Here is a 22,215-nt window from a genome sequence, read left to right on the forward strand (position 1 = left end):
AGGAAATGCAAATGGCCAACAGGCATATAAAAAAATGTTCAACATCACTTGCAGTCAGGGAAATGCAAATCAAAACTACAAGGAGTTACCATTGTACACTAGTGAGAATGGAACATATTAAAAAAACTAGCAACAACAAATGTTGGTGAGGATGTGGAGAAAAAGGAACTCTTCTGCACTGCTGGTGGGAGTGCAAACTTGTCCAGCCGTTATGGAGAGCTGTGTGAAGATTCCTCAATCTGCTAAAGATGGAGCTTTAGCAGATGATCTAGCAATTCCACTCCTAGGTATTTCCCCAAAGGATGCAGAAACATTAATTCAAAAGGGTACCTACACCGCTATGTTTATAGCAGCACTATTTACAATAGGTAAGCTATAAAAACAATCCAAATGCCCAAAAATAGATGACTGGATCAAGAAGATGTGGCACATATACCCAATGGAATATTACTCATCAATCAAAAAAAAGATAAACTCATGCTGTTTGTAGCAACATGAAGAGATCATGCTCAGCGAAAAAAGCCAGAAAGAAAAAGAAAAATACCAGATGGTCTCACTCATAGCAGGAATTTAGAAAACCTAAATAAGAGACAAGGAAAAGGTCATTATAATAAAATCAAAATCAAAATCAACAAGCAACTGTAAACCAGAGACATACTACAGATGGGGGAGAAGGCAGTAGGGTCAAAATGGGGGGGTGGAGAAGAGTGTATGGGGATTATAACCAAGAAGAAAATGCATATATTATGCAGAAATGAAAAATGATATAAAAATATATTTAAAAAATTAGTCCCTAATTTGTCTGGTGTGTAGGATATGTGTAATTTTTTGTTTCTTTGTTTGCAAACAATGCACAGTGGACATTATTAGGAAATAGGGATTCCTGGTAAAGGTACCCTAATGTGACAGATTGAGAAGAGATTTTATATCGATACATCCCATTGGACCTTAGAGTTCATCATTGGTAAGAAGGACTGAGTTTATCCTTCAGGGATCACACTCACATGAAAGAAAGTACCCTAGAAAAAATCTCTACAGAAGACTAATAACCAACCCATTTATTAAAGAAATGACAGTATTTTAGTCACCCAAGTGCCCTGTCCCATACAGTCTATGTCAAAGGTTTATTTTATAAAGGTTCTCAACTTTGAATGGTATGGCTTCTCTAGTGAAGAACCTTGAAATGCTACAGGTCAATATCTTCAACCGCTGTCCAGCTATAGTAATTCAGTCAACAGTATTCTCGCTTCTTTTTCTTGTAAAATGTTGTGAGAACTTTCAACTACAAAAGTGCTCAGTAAGAATAATCAATTTTATAGAAACCACTTGATTTGAAACAAAACATGGGAGAGGAAGTTGAGAAGTAGTTTGAGAGCAAACAGGCAATGATCAGGACAAGCAGATATATGAAATACCTGTTTATGATTTCTGGATTTGGTGTTTTGGTAATAAAGTCCTTTCCTTTCTCAAGCTTACTTTTTGAATTCAGTTTTGATTCTTACATTTTTAGTTCATATAAAATATATTTTCATATAAGATGTAAGTAGAGATTCAGCCTTATATTTCTAAATGACAGGCTAGATTTCTCAACACCATTATTTATCCATTGAGTTGAAATTACACTTTTCATCATATCCTTAATTTTCAAATGTTTTGTTCTACTTTTGTAAATATTCAACCTATTTTCAATCTATTTTCAACCTATCATAGATAGCTTTGTTTTCACTCATTCTACAATATGGCAATCATTTATTTTCCCACATTAGTCTAGGATAATTTTGTCAACTAGGGAAAATGTGAGAATTGAAAGAATTGGAAATGCTTTAGGTGTAGCTGTTAGGTTGTTACCCAACAGAAATTTTATTTTCTATTTATACCACTTGACGTGGCCACAGAAAAGCATCTCATAATTTAAGGACATGGATAGGAAGATAACATGTTACTACCTCTCACTCAGGCTTCATGATCACTGATCACAGTCATAGGGAGCAGACTATAGAAGTTAGGGTTCCCAGGTGAAATATTATCAAGAAAACCTAGAACTGGTAGTTAATTAACTTGTAGAAAAGTTTGCATCTGAATGATTAATAGAAAATAATCAAAGAAAAATACAAGGTGATTAGAAATCACAATAAAGGAAAATTTTGAGGATGAAAGAAAATAACATCATGGTATCTTGTTTTGCGATGAATACTGTGCAGTTATAATATTGTTAACAATGAATATTAGCAAAATTTTTGTGTAATATAGCTGTATTAAAAAGGTGAGGGGATGAAGGATTAAGTGCAGAAATTCTATTTCCATATGATTCTATAGTTTTTAATATTAAAAAATCAAGAAATAGCAATATATTATTAAAAAATATGGATGTGTATAACAAAAAGAACAGATAAAAAGATGAAAGTGGTTGTGGGATCAATATTTATTCATTATAAACTTGGAGGTCTTGGGGGCTAAAGGATCTTGAACAAATACATGATTTAGTGAATATAAAACAATTCTTAGAGGGGCCTCCCTGGTGGCGCAAGGGGTTAAGAACCGCACTATGAAGCAATTTGCAGCCTCTGCAGCACGAGTTCAATCCCCAGCTGGCCAGGGAGAACCCACATGGCGCAGCAGACCTCTCCTGACTTGCCCGCTGCTCCCCTTAGCAGTGTACTTCGGTCGATCTGCCTGTTCTGTTCCCCACTCTGTCTCGGTGAATCCTCTCACCCCCCACATCTCTGGCCTGTACCCCAGCTCTTGTATGCATAAATAAATAAATCTTTAAAAAATAAAATAATTCTTAGAAGAGAGAATTAAGAGGAAAGGACAACTTGCCCCATATGACACAATTAATGACAGTACCTGCATTCAAACACAGGGGAAAAGTTCAGAGGAGAACTAGAGTAGATGGAAAAGTTTATGTGGAAATGATAGCAACTGAAAGGTGCTTGCATTTTGGTTTTGGGATGACAGAAATACAAGGTTTGGTGGGATTAAATGGCCATGATATTTGGGAGGGGGAAATACAGACCAAGTTCTGATAGTATCACAGCTTCAATGAGGTGAGCATGTAGCTATCCATTTTTAATAATATTCAGGCTGTGTTATTCCTGTTATCTCCATATGATTAGTATATAGTCCTGTGCCATCCCATCAGCCCTTAAACATGCTCTATTATTTTTCATAATATCAGGCTTTATATATACCATGTGTAGTGGAAATTATGGTATGTAAGACTGGTTTAATATTAAAATGTAATCTTTCATAGCAATAGGCTAAAGAAGGAGAATCTTATGATCATATCAATTGTTCATATCAAATCACAACACTTGACAAAATCCAACACTCATTCATGATTAAAAAAAAACATATAATGAACTCAAACTAGAGAGCAACTTCTTGAATTTGATAAAGAACATTTATGAAAATCCTGCAGCTAAGGCCAGCTTTTATACTGGCAGCATGAGAATTTCCATGGATCAATTCCCCAAAAGAACAACCATAAATGGTGAAAATATTTTACATTAAGAAGACAAACCATTTAAAAATCTCTCATGATTATGCTAATTACATGTATGTAGCAAATGAAACATTAATTCAAGAAAATATACAAAAACTTGGCAAGGACAATGAAAATCTACAGTTTTTGAATGTACACTACTTGAATCCCTTTGCCTTTTCAGCCTTGTGTGAACAAAGTTCCACCTAGGCAAATACAGCCAAGAACACAAAATTCCCACCTCCCTGTCCCTTTTCCACTAGAGGGCTGGTTACTATCTCAGGAAAGCCTTGAGAAGCTAATTTCTAGATGAGTATGGTCAAGAGTTTGGGGATCCCTTCTACCCAGCTCCACTCATAGAATAGAGGTTCTACCTTAGATATGGCACATTAAGAATATGAAACCCTAATCACCCTTGCTTCCAGCTTATTTATAAGGAAGTGGCTCCACAGTGGGAAGGGCAAGCTGAGATTGTTAGGGAGAAAGGTTGCCCTGTAACAGCCCAAGATCACATGCTACTAAACCTAACAAGTGACTTGTATCTACAGCAATTGCATCACATAGAGACAAATGGTCCACTATCACTATTTTCAGGTGTGAGAGCTGAATCTGAAGAGATTCTTCTCAGGAGAAAAGAAATGTCTTATGAACAAAGACTTCAAAGGTCTCCCAAAGGAAGTGATTTTATTCGAAACAGGATTATTTCAAACATATGGGTGTTTTTCAGCTATAAAGGTATTGGTGGAAACATTGGTTAAACTTTAGGCCAGCTATTTGACCCCAAGAGATCCAGGGATGGAGAAATCTGGGAAGGCCATACCTGTGGTTAAAAGAAACCTCTAACATTGTCCTCAAAAACCATTGCTCTAAATGGAGCCAAATTTAATTGGTTATGAATGTGGACACCTTGTTTCTCAGCACATTGTTGAAAACAGTAGACCAATTAGCTGGCAATTAGTGGAGCTTAACAGCTGGATATGATCAATGAAAGAGGTAAGAGGACTTCTGATAAAGCCATGGTCATCTCAGAGACAGTGTGCATACTGTAACTCCCAGAGGGTGTCATCAGAGGCTTTAAACTTAAAGGAAAATAAGATACCATGAAAACAGTCCACCCAGTCACTAAACAACAAACAAGGATTTAACAGGACCCATGGATGAGTACCCAGTCTTGCTACATTAGATTATCCTAAATGCCCAGTTCTCAGAAACACAAAATATCATGTGACGGCCAAAAAGATTTGACCCTTATACCAGAAAACAAGCAGGCACACCAGTCTGTTGTACTGGATACTGAGTTTAACAGAATAAGACAAAAATAGACATGATAAATATGTTCACAGAACTAAATGAAGCCAGGATTCAATGCCAAAGAACAAACAAACAAAACCCCCTGCAAAGACTTAAATCATGAAATTCAAGGTTGAAAGAGGGATGTCAAATTTAGAGAAATAAAATGAATTACAATAAATATTGTGAACAATTGTATGACAAAAATGTAGATAAAATGAACACCTTCCTAAAAGACACAAACTGTCAAATTAATTCAAGAAGTGGAAAATATTAATATATCCATGACAAGTAAAGAGATTGAATTTGTATTAATAATAAAACAACCCATACAGAAATTCTCTGGCTAAGAGTGCTACACTGTTTAATTCTACCAAGATTTTTTTTTTAAAGATTTATTTAATTTTATACAAGAACTGGGGTACAGGCCAGATGCACAGGAGGGTGAGAGGATTCACCAGAGACAGAGTGGGGAACAGAATAGGCAGACTGATGAAATACATTGCTGAGAGGAGCAGCGGGCAAGACAGGAGAGGTCTGCAGCGCCATGTGGGAACCTCGCCGGCCAGCAGGGATTGAACCGGCACTGCAGAGGTTGCGGACAGTTTCACAGCGCTGCGCTCAACCCCCTGGCCACCAGGGGAGGCCCTAATTCTACCAAGATTTAAAAATAATACCAACTCTTTGCAAACACTCAAAAATTACAAAGGAAAAACACTTCCAAGTTTATTTTAGGAGGTCAAAGTCATTCTGATAACAGAACCATAAAAACATCAAAATAAAACTATAAACCAATATGTGTTATGACTATACATGCAGAACTCTCCAATAATACTAGCAAACTTAATCCAGCAACATAAAAAAAAAAAAAAGATTGCACATGATAACCAAGTGGATTATTCTAGGAGTTCGTTTGGTTTACTATTTGAAAAGCAATATAACACATCAGTTGACTAAAGGACAAAAATCATGTCACATCTCAAAAGAGAAAAGGCATTTGATAAAATTCAATGCCATTTCATGTTAAAATAGTGGCAAAACTAGAACTATAAAGGGCCTTACTCAGTATGACAAAGGGCTTAAAAAACCCTCAGGTAACAACATACTACATGGTGAAAGAATGAAAGCTTTCCTCCCAAGAACAGCAATAAGACAGCAGTGTCTACTCTTGCCACATCTATTCAACATTGTACTGAAGTTTCTAGTCAGGGAAACGGGAAAGAACTTGGAGTAAAAGGCATTCACATTGGAACAGTAGAAGTGAAATACATTCTTTTTGCAAGTGAAACATATATAAGCTTGTATATAGAAAATTCTAAGGAGGAAGCTCAAAAATATATTGGAACAAATAATCAAGTTTGACAAAGTGATAGGATACAAGACCAATATACATAAATCTATTGTATTTTATACCTTTGCAACGAGAAACCCAAAATGAAATAATGGAAACAGTCCCATTTTCAGTAGCATCAAAAAGAAAAAAAAATAGAACAAATTTAACAAAATGAGTATAAAACTTATACTGAAAACAATACAGTTGTTGAAAGAAATTTATTAAGATTTAAGTAAATGAAAAGATACCTTGTGTTAATGAATCAGAAGACTAAATATTACCAAAGTAGCAATACATACCAAATTGATCTATAAATTCAAGGTAATCCCTATCAAAATCCCATCTTGCAGAAACTAACAAACTGTCCCTAAATTCATAGGAGCTCATAATAGTCAAAATAATCTTGAATAAGAAGAATAAAGCATGGGAACTCACACTTCATGTTTTCAAACCTACTAAACTATTATAAAAATTCAAACAATTTGTTATTGGCAAATGTTGATCCCTATAGAACAACATTTAGATCAATGAAACGGGAAAGAATTTTGTAAATGTTGTACTTAGTCAATAATTTATGTCAGAATTGGTACAGATGAATTGGTACAGATTGATGGTATTCCTAATAATAAACAAGTCATAATAGCAAAGAGAGAAACTCTTTAGTTAGTATATTCAGTATTGAATTATTCTATAATATAGATAATTCATCAAACTGCAAAAAAATTCAAATACATACAAATTTCAATATAAATAGCATAATTTCAATTACAGATTGATAATTCACCATTGTATTACGCTCCATTTCACAGGTTATGAGAGTAAATTTGACTAACACGAAAGAAGAGAATTTTTTTTATTTAAAACATACATGAATTTAATTTTAAATATAATCTCTTTGACACTAAAAAGTTATGAATCAAATTTAAATATATAATTTACTTCTGACACATGATGTAGCTTAAGAAAGGATTGTATTTGAGAATTTAGAATGTACTGGAGTTTGTAAGATTTTTGGAATTCTAGGAATTTGCCTACATTATTCATTTAAGGTGAACTTAATGTATATAGAATCCTATTACTATTATTTGTTTATAATTCATTACATGTCAAAACAGTTACTATTTAATTACACCTTGATACAATTTGTGACCTCAAGAGTATTTATTTCACTCCTAATGGATTTTATTTTTTATTTTAGTGAAATCCCTGCCTTCTGGACTTATATTTTTACTCACACACCATTATATTTTAAGGTTTTAACATTTTATCTATAAAGTGATCATTTTCTACTTTCTCAGTATTCTTGATTTGAAAAAGTTCTGTCAAATTAAATTTAATTTTTCTGTTGGGAATATTTGTTTCAGAATATTAAATTTTCTTCATAACATTTTTTATAACATTTATTACTTCCTTATTTCTTAGACTATAAATAAAAGGATTTAATAAAGGAATCACTAGAGTATAAAAAATAGCAATGGGTATATCATTTTCCCCCTTTTCAACTGAACTTGGTCGAATGTACATGGACAGAAGGGAACCATAGAACATTGAGACAGAGAGAAAGTGAGATGCACAAGTAGATAAGGCTTTCCCTCTTCCCTCTTTGGATTTCATTTTGAAAATTGTAAAAAGAATGCTTAGATAAGAGAGTATGACAATGGTAATAGAGAAGACTTGAACTGACCCTGAAAAGATAAAAATCATCAATTCATTGATATAAGGATCAGCACAGGAAAGTCTATACAGTGGAAGAACATCACAAAAAAAATGATTGATTTGATTAGATCGACAGAATGTCAACCTAAACAGAAATGCTACATGAATAATAGAATGTATGTTTCCTGCTATGTAGGCTCCTGTGGTCATCTGAATGCAGAGTTTCTTTGACATCATGGTGTGGTACTGCAGTGGGTTGCATATAGCCACATAGCGATCATAGGCCATTGCTGCCAGGAGAAAGCAGTCCGCAGTTTCAGCAAGACAGAGAAAATAAAATTGGGCCATGCATTCATAGAGGGATATCAGCCTATCCTTAGAGAAGAAGTTCTCTAACATCTTGGGTGTGATGGCACAGGAACAACAGGAATCCATCAGAGCAAGATTGCCCAGGAAGAAGTACATTGGTGTATGAAGACGACGCTCCATAAAAATCAATACCACCAGACCAAGATTCCCCACCATGGTGATCACATAGATGACAAAGAACAGCAAAAACAGAAGGGTCTTCAGCTCTGGGTGATCTGTAAATCCTATGAGGATAAATTCAGTTGTCAAGGAGTAGTTATCTTTAGTCATCTGTTGAGATAGGAATTGTAAAGATAAGAGATTCTAAGTTAGAGCATATAATTTCCCTTCAAATTGGTCTTTTTACAACAGGGAGAGGAGCTGCTTCTTTAGGGTTACTCTCTTATTTCTGGGACAGAGATACAAAATCTATAGATACAAAATCAAAACAATTTGTGTCCATTTTTGCATTAGATCTTATATAAATAAAGACTACTAAATCTGAAGAAGAGTCTATAAAGGAAATTATTTAAAACTCATCTTTTAAAAAATTATTACAAACATAAGGAACTCATAAAACAATGGTGAAAGTACAAACAATCCCATTAAAAAGTGGCAGAGGAAATGAATAGACATTTTTCCAAAGTAGACATCCAAATGGCAAATTCATGAGAACATGCCAGTATCACTAATCATCAGGGAAATAAAATCAAAATCACAGAGAGATTTCACCTCACACCTTTTGGAATGACTATCATTGAGAAGAGATAATTATGGAGAGAATATGCATATAGGGGAGCCCTGCACGTTTTAGGTGGGACTTTTTGATCCTCAATTCTACTTCTGAGAAAGATATTAAAGAGATATATGCGCTACCATATTTACTGCAGCACTATTCACAATAGCCAAGTTAGGGAAACAACCTAAGTGAATGTCAGTGGGCAGATGGGTAAAAGATGATGTGATATTAGGTGATGTGATATGTGTGTGTGTATGTGTGTGTGTGTATATATATATATATGTATATATATATATAATGTATGCACACATACGTACGTGTGTGTATAAAATGGGAAATTGTTCAGCCATGAGAAAGAAGGAAATCCTGTCTTTTGTGACATGAATGGACCTTTAGGAAATTATGCTGAGATAACTCAAATGGAGAAAGACAAATGCTTTATGATATCACATGAATGGGGACTCTAAAGTCCATACTTTAAAAACAGTAAAATGGTGGTTACTGGGGCCTGGGTTTACTAGGGTGGAGAGAACAAGAGCTATTATTTAAAGGTTCAGCTTGCAGCTATTAGATAGATAAATCCTGGAGATGTAATGCATACTATAATTAATATAAACAATATTGTAATAATCAAACTTGCTGAGAAACTAGATCTTAATTATTCACACACAAAACAAAAGAGATGATAATTATGTGTTATCATGGAGTGCTAACACCAAAGTAGTAATCATACTGTAATATGTTAGTGCATACAGTCAGTATGTTGCGTACATAAACTTGTACAATATTATATATCAAATAATTTTCAATAAAAATACATTTTTTTAAATAGAGGCATGTTATTTATTTATTTATTTATTTGTTTGTTTGTTTGTTTGTTTTGTTTATACATGCACTGGGTACAGTCAGAAGCACGGGAGGGTGAGAGAATTCACCAGAGCCAGAGCGGGGAGCAGAGCAGGCAGAAGGACCGAAGTACACTGCTGAGGGGAGCAGCGGGCAGCAGGAGAGGTCTGCGGGCCATGTGGGACCCTCCTCCGGTGGCCGGGGAGCAGCCGGGGATCGAACTGGCACTGCAGAGGCCGCGGGCAGCTTCGCAACCCAGCGCTCAACCGCTGCGCCACCGGGGAGGCCCATAAAAATACATTTTATCAAAAAAGTAGGTATCTTTTATCTGTTACTCATGTAATATTTTCCTATTTCCTAAGAAAATTATGTAAAATTTTCTGAAGTTTATCACATTTGATTAAAGTCAATAAATAAAGTAAGCTTGCCTTCATAGTTTAGTTTTCTAACATATAGAACACAGAAAATTCTTTAAATCTTATATGGTTTTTGAGAACAAATTTTGTTTTCCTTTAAATGACTGTCTTTCATAATCATTTAGTGATCCATTAGGACATTTGACTATTGTGTCTAATCATATACATTTGATGATCAAACTGGTTTAGTTTTCTATATTCAAAACATCAAAATAAAGGCATTGGCTGAAAATTTTACTAATTTGTGCCCCCAGACTTCTATATTTTGAAATCCTACCTTATAGTCAGATGTCAGCATTAATTGTAGTATCTTGTTCTATTTTCCAATAGACTTTAATTTTGAGATGACCTGGGAAGATAACCAAAATGTTGATATCTAAGATCAATAAAAAATAATTATTATTCAGATAAATATTTATGGATGCCAGTATTAAAAGTAAGTATGAATTAGGATACTTCCCTTACCTAGATTTCACTTAAAAGAGTTGTGCGATATTTGCAATATGGTGTTAGGTCTCATAATTTCAGAATATAAACCTTTGGTCTCTAAAACGTCTGGGATTAAAAGAATGAAAATCTGAGAGACTACTAATAAGTCAGTGTCAGTAATTATGTTCCTTACGACACAAAGTTAAAATTTTCCATCACATCCAAAAGGGATTTCCCTGCAATATCATCATTGTATTTCAGTTGGGAGATTCAGAACCTAAAATATATAAACCACATGACATTAATTAAAGATACTCTGAGAAAATGAGGTTAGTGCCAATGACCTTCACTAAGATCATTTGATTATTTTCCTGATTCTTATATAATTTATGTCATTTTTAAACTCTGCTCATTATTTTGTATAAAATGTGAAATGAACATAATAGAGAGTCAGGTTTGTTTGACCTCTTACTGGAGGAAATTAACAGGGTTTATGAAATTAGTATAGTTTATGAAAAATGACTAGCATTTGGAAAGGAGACTAAAAGTGTGGCAGGGTCAATCCACATGATGACATCATCAGTTTCATTCTGAGTTGAATTTGTTTGCAGGTCCTATAAACTCTTATTGGGAACTTTGCTATTATTAGTCCAATGTATGCATTACTGAGACTGTTCTTTTTATTGTTTACCACAACTGTCTTTATATTGTTTATGTTGTTTTTTACCCTCATTCCACTAATTAATAACACTATATACTTATTTGCATATTTTTATTCATATGTCTAGAATTAGTTAACCCCAATCCCCCACCATATTCAACCTTTAAGTTTAAGAAGGAAGGTACTTCAGTTATATTCATTCCTGAATTTCCAACATCTTGAAAAATGGGTGGTACTTTGTTGTACTCAGCAAATATTTGCAGAATGAATGAATAAAAGATATGCCTTACACAAGAATTGGAAATGGGGCACTCCCTAGGGGCACAAGGGGTTAAGACACAACCTACGAGGCTGTCTGCCTCCACCACATGAGTTCCACATGATGCATGAGTTCCATCCCCGGCCAGGGAACAGCCCACATGGAGCAGCAGGCCTCTCCTGACTTGCCCGCTGCTCCCCTCAGCAGTGTATTTTGGTCAATCTGCCTGTTCTGTTCCCCACTCTGTCTCTGGTGAATTCTCTCACCCTCTGCACCTTTGGCCTGTACCCCAGCTCTTAAATGCATAAATAAAAATAAATCTTTAAAAAAAAAAAAGAATTGGAAATGTTCCCTTAGCAGTTTTCAAACCTTTTTATTTATTTTTTTAATTAAACTCTTTTGGTGTTCCAGATGATCCACAGTCTGTCAGTATCTCCTTATCACCCTGTGTCCTTCTTCTCACTGCAGGGCATTTGGTCATGTGTATCCCTGCACTGTTCCTCTGTGTAGTTGATTCTATTAATTTGCTTATGTTTTCTTTACTGAAACACTAACATCTCTTTCTTTTCCCATCCCCAGTCCTATTAATCCTTGAGCCTTAAATCTGATCTTCATGGGAACTTTTCTGGGACCTTCAAATAGAAGTGACTTTTTTCCTCTTTTTGATCTGTATGTTACTTATCTAATTCTCTACTATATTTGCCCTTTTATCAAGTGTAATACTTAATGTGTTTTAATGATAAAAGTCTTGACTAATTTACCAACCATGTCACACAACTTTTGGATTCCTGACAATAAACTGAGGCCTCAATACATGCTATATTGATTGCCAAAATTTCAGTCTGTTTTAGCATTATCAAGTACTAACACTCTACAGGGTATTGGAAAAGACGCTGAGTAGGTACAGAATATGACCATAGTGAGATTAAGAAACTTCAGATTTTAGAAATACTTACTGGTAAGCTCATAATCTATGAGCTAACTAGTTTTGCTAACTATATGCAATTTATGCTATGAAATAAAAAAATTTAAACATGTTATACAAAAATACAGTGAAGAAAATGAGTGGTGATATGCCAGAAAAAGAAAGCTTTCCCAGTGCTAGTGCTATTTCTCATGAATCTTGCAGGATAAGTAAGATTGCAATAATTAAAGAGTGTGATGAAAAAAAGTAGCCTGAAGGAACCACATGATAAAAACCTGGAACCTTCAAAGAATAAGATCTAATGAAAAAATGGAGAGTAGTATAGGGTTAGTGTTACTTACTTGTATACCATATAAGGAGATGCTTACGAGTAATATAAGGTGAACAGGAAGTTAGATTGGAAATAATCAGATTTTTTTCTTTTCCCTTTTTTTGTTCCCTGACAACTCACAGAGCTCTCTCTTTCATAATGTCACAACCAACTGTAAATACCAACTCCAAAATCCATCTAGTTGTCTTCTTAACTAAGTTATAATGTTCGGTGCAATTGAAAGTGTTCATATTGGTTTCTGTGATTAACACTCACGTTTTCTACTTTTTTTCCTAGCTAGCTAAAATCTTACTCAGAGAATTGGGGTTAGTATATGTTAGATTTCCTTCACAGGTGTTTCCTAAAGGGCAGACTGATTTTTTTAAATTTTTTTAGATTTGTGACTTGAAACTCGGCCCATTTGATGGATCTTACTTTGTAATTCTTAGTAATAATTAACTTTGTTACATTTTTACCTATACCTTACATAGATGTACCATTATCAGTACCACTAATATATTAAATATATTTAAAATCATGAAAATAGAAATTTTAAAAGAATGACTAAATGAAAGTAATGGTATTCTTTTTTTTTTTATTTTATGTATTAGTGCCATGAAATTGTTCATTTCCACTGATGCTATTATTCATTAAATAATAATTACCTTGTATTCAGAAAAAATGTGATGATATATGGCTTATTATTTAAGTCCAAGGTAAGTACTATGATACAGCAATTTAAGGACTTGTTTGAATTATTTCTCAACATTTCTTAACATCAGACATAGTTTAAAGATCCTTCACACAGATACGCCATGTCCAAGTGGGAGAAAAATATAAATTTTAATAGGCCCAAGAACAGAAAAGAGCTCTTCATAGATCCAAACAGTGGGAAACAAAGAGTATGAAAACATAACATGAAATGATTTAGATACTCCTATAGTCATAGCAGCTTTATTAACAGTAGCCATTTCATGGAATCAAGTCATCTACCCATTGACAGATGACTGAATAAAGAAATTGTAAAATACATACTCAGTGGAATACTACTCAGCTATTAAAAAAATGAAATGGTACCTTTTGGAACAAATTGGATGCATCTCGAGGTGATTATGCTAGGTGAAATAAATCAAAAAGTGATGGTTACCAGATGGTTTCACTCATTTGCACATATAAATAACCAAATAAAACAAATTGGCAAAATACACAAATATAATTCTTGGATTCTCTGAAAAATATACTGGTTACCATAAGGGAAAGGAGAGGAGGGAATTGGGGAGGGTAGGTGATAAGGTATTGTCTGAAATTTTGGTGGAAGGTGAGTCAAGAATGTGCACATATGGAGGTGTGATGCTATATTCCCCAAATTGTATAGTTATGTAAATGATTGGCAAACTAGTAACATTTAAGAAAAAAAAACCTGTGGGGTAAGCTATCTCCCTGATAGTGGGACCTTATAATTCAGAATGCTAGTGGCATTAGAGATATCTGAAGTAGGAAGAGATGTGGGCTTAAAGGAAAGTTTATGGAAAATGCTAATATAAATGACATATACTTTTATGGTTTTGGAGCAAGGTCTTGTACTTTCAGCAGAGAATTATAAACTATTGCAAAATTAATTCCTGGTGGGCTATGAACACTGCTACCGGAATTGTTCCACCTTTAGGACATCAAGTGACCAATAGGCTTGATAGGGTGGGATTTCTCAGCCTAATAAGTATAAGGTTAATAAAATCCAGGAGCAATTCATTAGAAGACAAAGGTGCCACATCCAAGTATCTGGCATGAACAGTACCAAAGAATAGAATCCACACAAGCTGGTAATCCACACTTCTATGTCATTCACCATCATTGCACTGACATATCCCCTTCAACTCACACATCTGGCCTCAACAGACCAAGTTGGCTCTTAGATGGTCAGTTGGTAATATAGATGCAAGCCAGAATGTATAACTGCTGAATTATTGCTTAATTCTGGGAGACTTTGAAAGAATCCTCCCTTAGAACAGTGGCATAATGATCCATTTCTGTTGTGTAGAAAGATAAGCAGTCCAGGGTGAAGTGTGAATGACTTGGATGTTGGTCAATAGCTTGGAGAGAGATGGAATAAAATGTCAGGAACCAGAAAAATTGAGGGAAAGGCTTATATATATGAAGTGGATATGAAGTATGTAGATCGTATTACTTATAAACATCTATCAGCAGAATCTGCCATGGAAGAGATAGTAAACAACCAACTAGGTAAAATGTCTCAGCTAGTTGAAGTGATCCAGCTTTGTTACCCCAATAATGGAACAATGTGCATATGAATTGTAGTGAATGGGAGAGGCATATATGTGCTAAAAGCATATTCCAGTTTTTCAAGGCTGACAAAGCTACTTTTCCTGCAAGTGTTCATTTTGCCCCAAAGAGAGACCATTATAGAGTCCACAGTATGGCCACAACCCTCAAGGAAATCACCTGGAGACAATTTGCCTACTACAAACTGCTTCTACTCTAAAGGGAGAAGGCGAGATAGGAGAGGTCTGCTTCTCCATGTGAATTAACTCCCTGGCCAGGAACGGGAACTTGTGCTGCAGTGGCTGCTTATAGATTCATAGTGCTAAGACAACCCCTTTGTACCACCAGGGAACCCCAATCTTTACTTTTTAACAGTGATAGTAATAAAGGAGGAAAAAGCAGTTAGATTTAAAGGAAAATGAACAGATTTTGTAAAAGTAAAAGTGACTAATAAACACATGAAGTATTAATATATCTCAATATTACTCAAAAATATGAAAAAATAGAACAGCGCCACACAATATTTTGAATGCTCATAGAATATTTACTATATATTGCAGTTATATATTCCATAGTCTTCAAAAAGATAAAAAAAATCACATTTCAGGTTAATGTAGATCTTAATCTACTGTGTGCAATTCTATTTTTCCCTACTCTGGAGTCTTATGTAGGTCAAACTTCATTAAATATAGATTAATGCAATTAGTTTGTTTATAATCTTTCCCTTCCAAAACTAATCTACATGTGTCTGCCAGATCAGGTTTCTGAATGAAAATTATCATCTGATATTCCTGCTAAGAAATTTTAAATATTTCAAATATCCTGAATAGTATCAGTTATAATGTCCATTAACTAGGCAAGTTTAAGCAAGACAGAACCTTTTGCACATTTAACTTTGATGCTATATTGTTATATTGATATTCAAACTGATAGTCTGACACAATTCCATCAGAGTTGGTAATGGAAGTTACGCTAAGTTTCCTTCTGATTTATTCTGGTAATTGTGGGATTTCTATTAAAATTTGAGAGACAATTTTGAAATTCTGTTCACACATCATTTAACAAACACAAGGTAATGACTTAGAGATTAATATTAAAATGTATTTTTCTATTTTTGTGTCCTTTATCTATGAAAACATTTTAACAAATTAGTTTTCCACAGAGGATGAAGCTTGTTTTAGAATATTATAATTCCTTATAATTTTTTTCAGGACATTTATCACCTCCTTATTCCTCAGGCTATAAATAAAAGGATTTAATAAAGGTATTATAATTGTATAAAAAATTGCCACTGGTATATCTTTATCCCCTTCTTCAAATGGTCGAATGTACATGAGCAAACAAATGTAGAATATTGAGACAGATAGAAAGTGGGATGCACAAGTTGAAAATGCTTTACCTCTCCCTTCTTTGGATTTCATTCTGAAAATTGTCAAGAGGATGCAAAAATAAGAGATCAATACAGTGGCAATGGTAAAGATTTGAATTGGCATTGAAAAAATGTATATCATTAGTTCATTGATATAAGGGTCAGTACAGGAAAGTCTGTATAATGGAAGAATATCACAAAAAAAGTGGTCAATTTGATTAGACCTGCAGAAAGTTAACCTTAATAGAAACCCTACATGGATCATGGAGTGTAGGTTACTAGCTATGAAGGTCCCTATAGTCATCTGAATGCAGAGTTTCTTTGACATCATGGTGTGATACTGCAGTGGACTACATATGGCCACATAGCGATCATAGGCCATTGCTGCCAGGAGAAAACAATCCGCAGTTTCAGCAACACAGAGAAAATAAAATTGGGCCATGCATTCATAAAGGGATATCATTCTGTCCTTAGAGAAGAAGTTCTCTAACATCTTGGGTGTGATGGCACAGGAACAACAGGAATCCATCAGAGCAAGATTGCCCAGGAAGATGTACATTGGTGTATGAAGACGATGCTCCATAAAAATCAATACCACCAGACCAAAATTCCCCACCATTGTGATCACATAAATGACAAGGAAAAACAAAAAAAGAAGGATCTTCAGCACTGGTTGATCTGTAAATCCTATGAGGATAAATTCAGTTGTCAGGGAATGATTTTCCATAGTCATTCCTGGTTTCTTGGCTGTGACAGAAAATGTAGAGAAATGAGAGTCTAAATTAGAGTGTGTCTAAGCTACAAAAAGAAATGTGTCATCACGCATCCTATGCTGTCTCATGAAAACCACCTCTTACGTAGTAGATAGGTCAAGTCTGTGAGAACAAAAATCACACAGATTTGCACACAAGGATTATCTGGAATGCTTTTGTGAATTCCCAGAAAAGCTTTTCTCTGCGTGAATTACCCAACAATTATGTACACATTCCTGATCAGTATATACAATTTGGCATTTCCAAAATTAGAAGACCTTTCTTTAGGTGTCCTTTTCTCCAGGAAAAAAAAAAAAAAAACAACCACAATTTAAGTACAATCATATGGGAATAATGTGGTGTTTGAAAATAAATTGCTCTTTAGACATTTAGACATTAAAATATCTAAATACCTAATCTTTAAAACTACAGATTCACAGTGGTTTTTTAAAATGGTTTCTCTACGTTAGTACCCTTTCAAAGATAAGTTTACCAAAGGCTATTTAAAAAAAAAATTAAATATAGTACTTTTTTCTTATATCATTGTTAATTTCTGGACAATATATGATTTCTCACCTCAGGTGTGGTCACTGTAGTTTTCCCACCACCAAAGCACCCATAGTCCTTCACCCACTGAGGAATATTTTAAAGAAAGTCTTATTAACCCTTTACAAGGTAAGGATATAAAATATCTTTAGGATTTTTTTATTAAGTTAATTTTGATACCAATTTTTACATTTGCTTCAACACACTTTAGAGTTTACTCTTATGTTGATGTATTTCCCCAAAGAATATTACTGTTAATTTTTCATTTATCCTAATGCCTTCTGTTTCTAGTTTTAATTGTCCTGCATGTATGTCTAACCTTATGAGGTTTGGTGACCAAATCTCCATTTACAGTGCTTATAACCCTCATGATAAACTCATGTATTCCTATCTTACACTCTTTTAAGCTTCTATAGAAACTAATGTCCTAATTTTTGGTAAATCCCATTGAGGTTCTGTATTAATAATATGATTATTTACATTTATAAACTCACCATTTGCTCCTAATATACTTTATATTTATTGAAATTCAAACCTATTCATGCATGCTGATTATATATTTATTATAGTTTAGTAGCTACATTACTGTGAGAAACATGAATTTTAAAGAATACCAAAAAGTGTATTTTTTTCTTCCAGATATTGCTAAGTCTTCGATATCAGTATTTTTCATATATACAATTGTTCATGTGAACCCACAGGGTTATTCAGAATACATTGTTTTGGAAAACATTTTGGGCTTTTTTTTTTTTAAAGATTTATTTATTCATGCATATAAGAACTGGGGTACAAGCCAGATCTGTGGGAGTGTGGGAGGATTCACCAGACACAGAGCGGGGAACAGAACAGGCAGACTGACCAAAATACACTGCTAAGGAGAGCAGCAGGCGAGACAGGAGGGGTCTGCCACACCATGTGGGTAACTGACTTGACGGCTGGGATCTAACCCACACTGCAGAGGCTAGGGACAGCTTCATAGTGCTGTTCTCAACTGCCTGTGCCACAGGGGGAGGCCCCTTTTTGGGCTTTTTTTGCAATTTTTTATCCTTTTCTACACTGTCTTTAATATGCTATTTTTTCATTTGCTCATAGTATGGTAAAGATTTCTGGAGAAGGTTGTAGTACAATGAATAAAAAACCTTTGTCCTTTATATTTTAAGTCATAAAATTTTAACAATATTTCATAATTGGATAAAAGATAGTAACATTAAAACAAAACCAGCTTTTTTTATCATTATGTTAGAAATACCTAGTAGTAAGTCAACTGAAAATACTTTTTATATGAATTCTGGTTTAGTGTTCAATAATAAATATTTTTTATAGAAGATACCATATCAGAATATTAATGAATGAAAACTAATTTTCTCTCCCCAATGTAAAGTATATTCAACTGAATTAGAAATCTATTTTAGTTTACCTCCCAAGTATTATTTACAGAGTCCTTTATGGACTTACCCTTATATTTGATGATAAAACAGTGGTACTTTGGAACTCAGAAAATGTTAGATGATCCACTGACTTGTGTCTTGTTATGGTTTTCCATAATATCTTTAATTTAGAGACAAACGAAGAAAATAATCAGGTATATAAAATGCAGCATCCTAAAAATGCTGATTTTCAGAAAATGTATATTTTTGCATTTTAATACTTTAATACAAATGAATTAAAACCAGTCTTCATATTTTTAGTTCACTGGCAAACATTTTATAGTAGTTGATTGACCACCTATCTTATTTGTTTTTAGAGAAAAAGAAAAAAAATATCCGTTTTTAAAACATTTGGGAACAAATTAATGAAAATCTAGGGCACTCTCTACCAATAGGTCAGTCTCAATAATTATAGCTTCAGGGCAAAGTTATAGTTTTCTGTTTGGTCTAAAGGGATTTCCTTGGCATTGGCATTAGCATAGTTCAGCAGAGACTCCTATCCTGTGAGACATGATTCCTAAAACATAAGTAAGCCAAAGAGCATCAATTAAAGATGGCTTCCCTTCAAATCAAATCAAAAGGCTGTTTGATTTCATTTAATTAAATATCACATTTATAATAAAGGACAAAAAAAGGTGTTAATTGATTTTAAAATATTTGTTGAATGGCTACTTAGCAGGGTGAACAGATTTAGAACCTGTCTTAAAAAAAAAACACATAATTCATCCTAAATTTAACAACTCTTTTAAGTGTTGACATGATACCCAGTGAACCTCTGTACTGTGTATGGTCACTCCTCATCTCATTTCAAGATATAAAGTTTCTAGTATTTTAAAGATCATTTTAATTAAAAAAATCAATAATATCAATGACAGCCTATATTTTTTTCATGCTGTTCTGGTTTCAGTTTCTTACTGCATTAGCTTACCTATGAAAGATTAAGACAATTATTTTCAAATTAAGTGGTATCTGTGCTTGACCTCTTCTTGGATTTGTCACACAATTGTTTTTAATAATAAAGGAATACCTACATTGCGCTCCTGTATTATTTCTTTCAGTTTTTAAAACAGTGCAGATATTTTTACTGAGTAAGGAGGAACTGGCATTTTCCTAGTGATACAGCTTTTTATTTTCACTTTTAACTAAGTAACTTCAATAGGGTCCTTTTAACTTTTATCATGTAAAATTAAAAATTTTAAGTAATGATGTAATGTGTAATGATAGTTTACTGTTACTGAGTAGCTGCTTTGCTCTAGGTACTCTTCTAACTCATTTAACACTACTTCATTTAATCTTCATAACATTCCAATAAGATAAACTATATTGTTTTTTGACTTCTGTAGATGAGGAAGCTAAGACACAGGTTAAGTAACTACTTGGAGATTTAACATACAATCAAAGTACTTGAACTGAAGAGTTTGACTTTGGACTCCACCATCTGTGCTCTTACTCATGATAATACATTGTTTTATGTTAAATGATATTAGACATAGATTTTTAAAAGATTTTCTTTTATTTATTTATGCATACAAGAACTGGGACAGAGCCTCCCCTGGTGGCGCAGGCGGTTGAGCGCAGCGCTGTGAAGCTGTCAGCAGCCTCTGCAGCACTGGTTCGATCCCGGTTGGCTGGTGAGGGTCCCACATGGCGAGGCAGACCTCTCTTGTCCCACCCGCTGCTCCCCTCAGCAGTGTATTTCATCAGTCTGCCTGTTTTGTTCCCGGCCCTGTCTCTGGTGAATCCTCTCACCCTCCTGCGAATCTGGCCTGTATCCTGGTTCTTGTATAAATAAATAAATAAATAAGTCTTTAATAAAAAACAAAACTGGGGTATAGGCCAGAGGGGTGTGTGTGTGTATGTGTGTGTGAATTCACCAGAAACAGAGTGGGGGCAGAACAGACGGATCTACTGAAATACACTGCTGAGGGAAACACTGTGTAAGACAGGAGAGGTCTGCTGTGCCATGTGGGTTGCTCCCTGGCAGGAGATCAAATTCATGCTGCAGTAGCTGGTTATAGCTTGATAGTACTGAGAATTTAACCCCTGCACCACTAGGGAGGCCCCTAGATTATGTTTTTAATTTCATGAGTTCTTCATACCCTGGCTGTGTAGTTTAAAGATGTTTCACCAAAAATAACAGAGTAAGAGTTGTTTTCAGTATCACAAGGCACATTTCATGATATATATTTATCAACAAAAACAACAAAACAATGAATCGGCTCTTTAAGGCATAAAGATGTGTTGGAGTTAATCCTTATTTGAGAGTTCAGGGATTGATAAATAAATATGACAACTTAAAAGAATTACAATCATAGAAATGTTTAACCTGCCTTATTGTGTATAATTGACATATAACGTTGTGTAAGTTAAAGTGATGATTTGATTCCTGTATATATTATAAAATTATTATTACAAGGTGAATTAACACATCTAACATCTCACATAATTAAAATTTGTGTGTGCTTGTGGTGAGAACATTTAAGATTCACTCTGTTGACCACTTTCAACTATGTAGTAACTTTCAAGTTTCAAGTTAACTATAGTTATCAAGTTATATATTAGATCCCTTGAAGTTGTTCATCTTCCCATTTCCACCACTCTCGCCAGCACTGGTAACCATCATTTTAGTCTCTTTATATGGGTTTTGTTTTTTTTCAAGATTCCACATATTCGTGCAATCATATAATATTTGTTCTTCACTACTTAGCGTAATCTCAAGATCCATCTATGTTGTTAAAAATGGTAGGCTTTCCTTCTTGTTTGTGATTGAATAATATTCATATATAAGCATATACATACATATATATCTCCATCAATATTATATATATTATGTATATACTTCCATATATTTTTTTATATATATATACACACACACATATATTGATGGACTCATGGCTTTCCCATTTCTTTACTATTATAATAGTGCTGCAATGAACATGGGGGTAAAGATGTATCTGCCAGTTCATCATTTCGTTTTCATAGGATATATACACAGACATGGGATCATGCAGACATGGTAAATATACAGATTGCTGGATCACATGTTCGTTCTAACTTAATTCTTTGTGAAATCTCTGTATTGTTTCCATAGTGGCTCTATCAATTTACACTTCCATCAACAGCACACAAGGGTTCCCTTTTCTCT

General features: G+C 34.2%; 2 protein-coding genes and 1 long non-coding RNA gene across 3 annotated transcripts in view; 1 reads left to right on the forward strand and 2 right to left on the reverse strand.

Annotated features, from left to right (window-relative positions):
* Window positions 1-17,764, forward strand: part of LOC129146748 (uncharacterized) — a 33,250-nt gene extending 15,486 nt beyond the window's left edge. The window contains exons 2-4 of the long non-coding RNA XR_008553897.1: window positions 10,443-10,548; window positions 13,308-13,412; window positions 17,679-17,764. This is a non-coding gene — a long non-coding RNA (uncharacterized LOC129146748). The remainder of the gene's footprint in view (window positions 1-10,442; window positions 10,549-13,307; window positions 13,413-17,678) is intronic.
* Window positions 7,476-8,402, reverse strand: LOC119256850 (olfactory receptor 5K1-like). Its single transcript, XM_037524604.1, has one exon. It carries the CDS (start codon window positions 8,400-8,402, stop codon window positions 7,476-7,478), a length of 927 nt encoding a protein of 308 aa, XP_037380501.1.
* Window positions 16,125-19,120, reverse strand: LOC119256851 (olfactory receptor Olfr180). Its single transcript, XM_037524605.2, has 2 exons — window positions 19,099-19,120; window positions 16,125-17,092 (listed from the first exon to the last, which is right to left on the reverse strand). Exon 2 carries the CDS (start codon window positions 17,076-17,078, stop codon window positions 16,125-16,127), a length of 954 nt encoding a protein of 317 aa, XP_037380502.1. The 5' UTR covers window positions 17,079-17,092; window positions 19,099-19,120.
* Between the last annotated feature and the right edge of the window lie 3,095 nt (window positions 19,121-22,215).

The sequence above is a fragment of the Talpa occidentalis genome, unplaced genomic scaffold (genome assembly GCF_014898055.3).
Source record: "Talpa occidentalis isolate TD23 unplaced genomic scaffold, MPIMG_talOcc4v2.1 talOcc4.4, whole genome shotgun sequence".
Taxonomy (NCBI): Eukaryota; Metazoa; Chordata; class Mammalia; order Eulipotyphla; family Talpidae; genus Talpa; species Talpa occidentalis.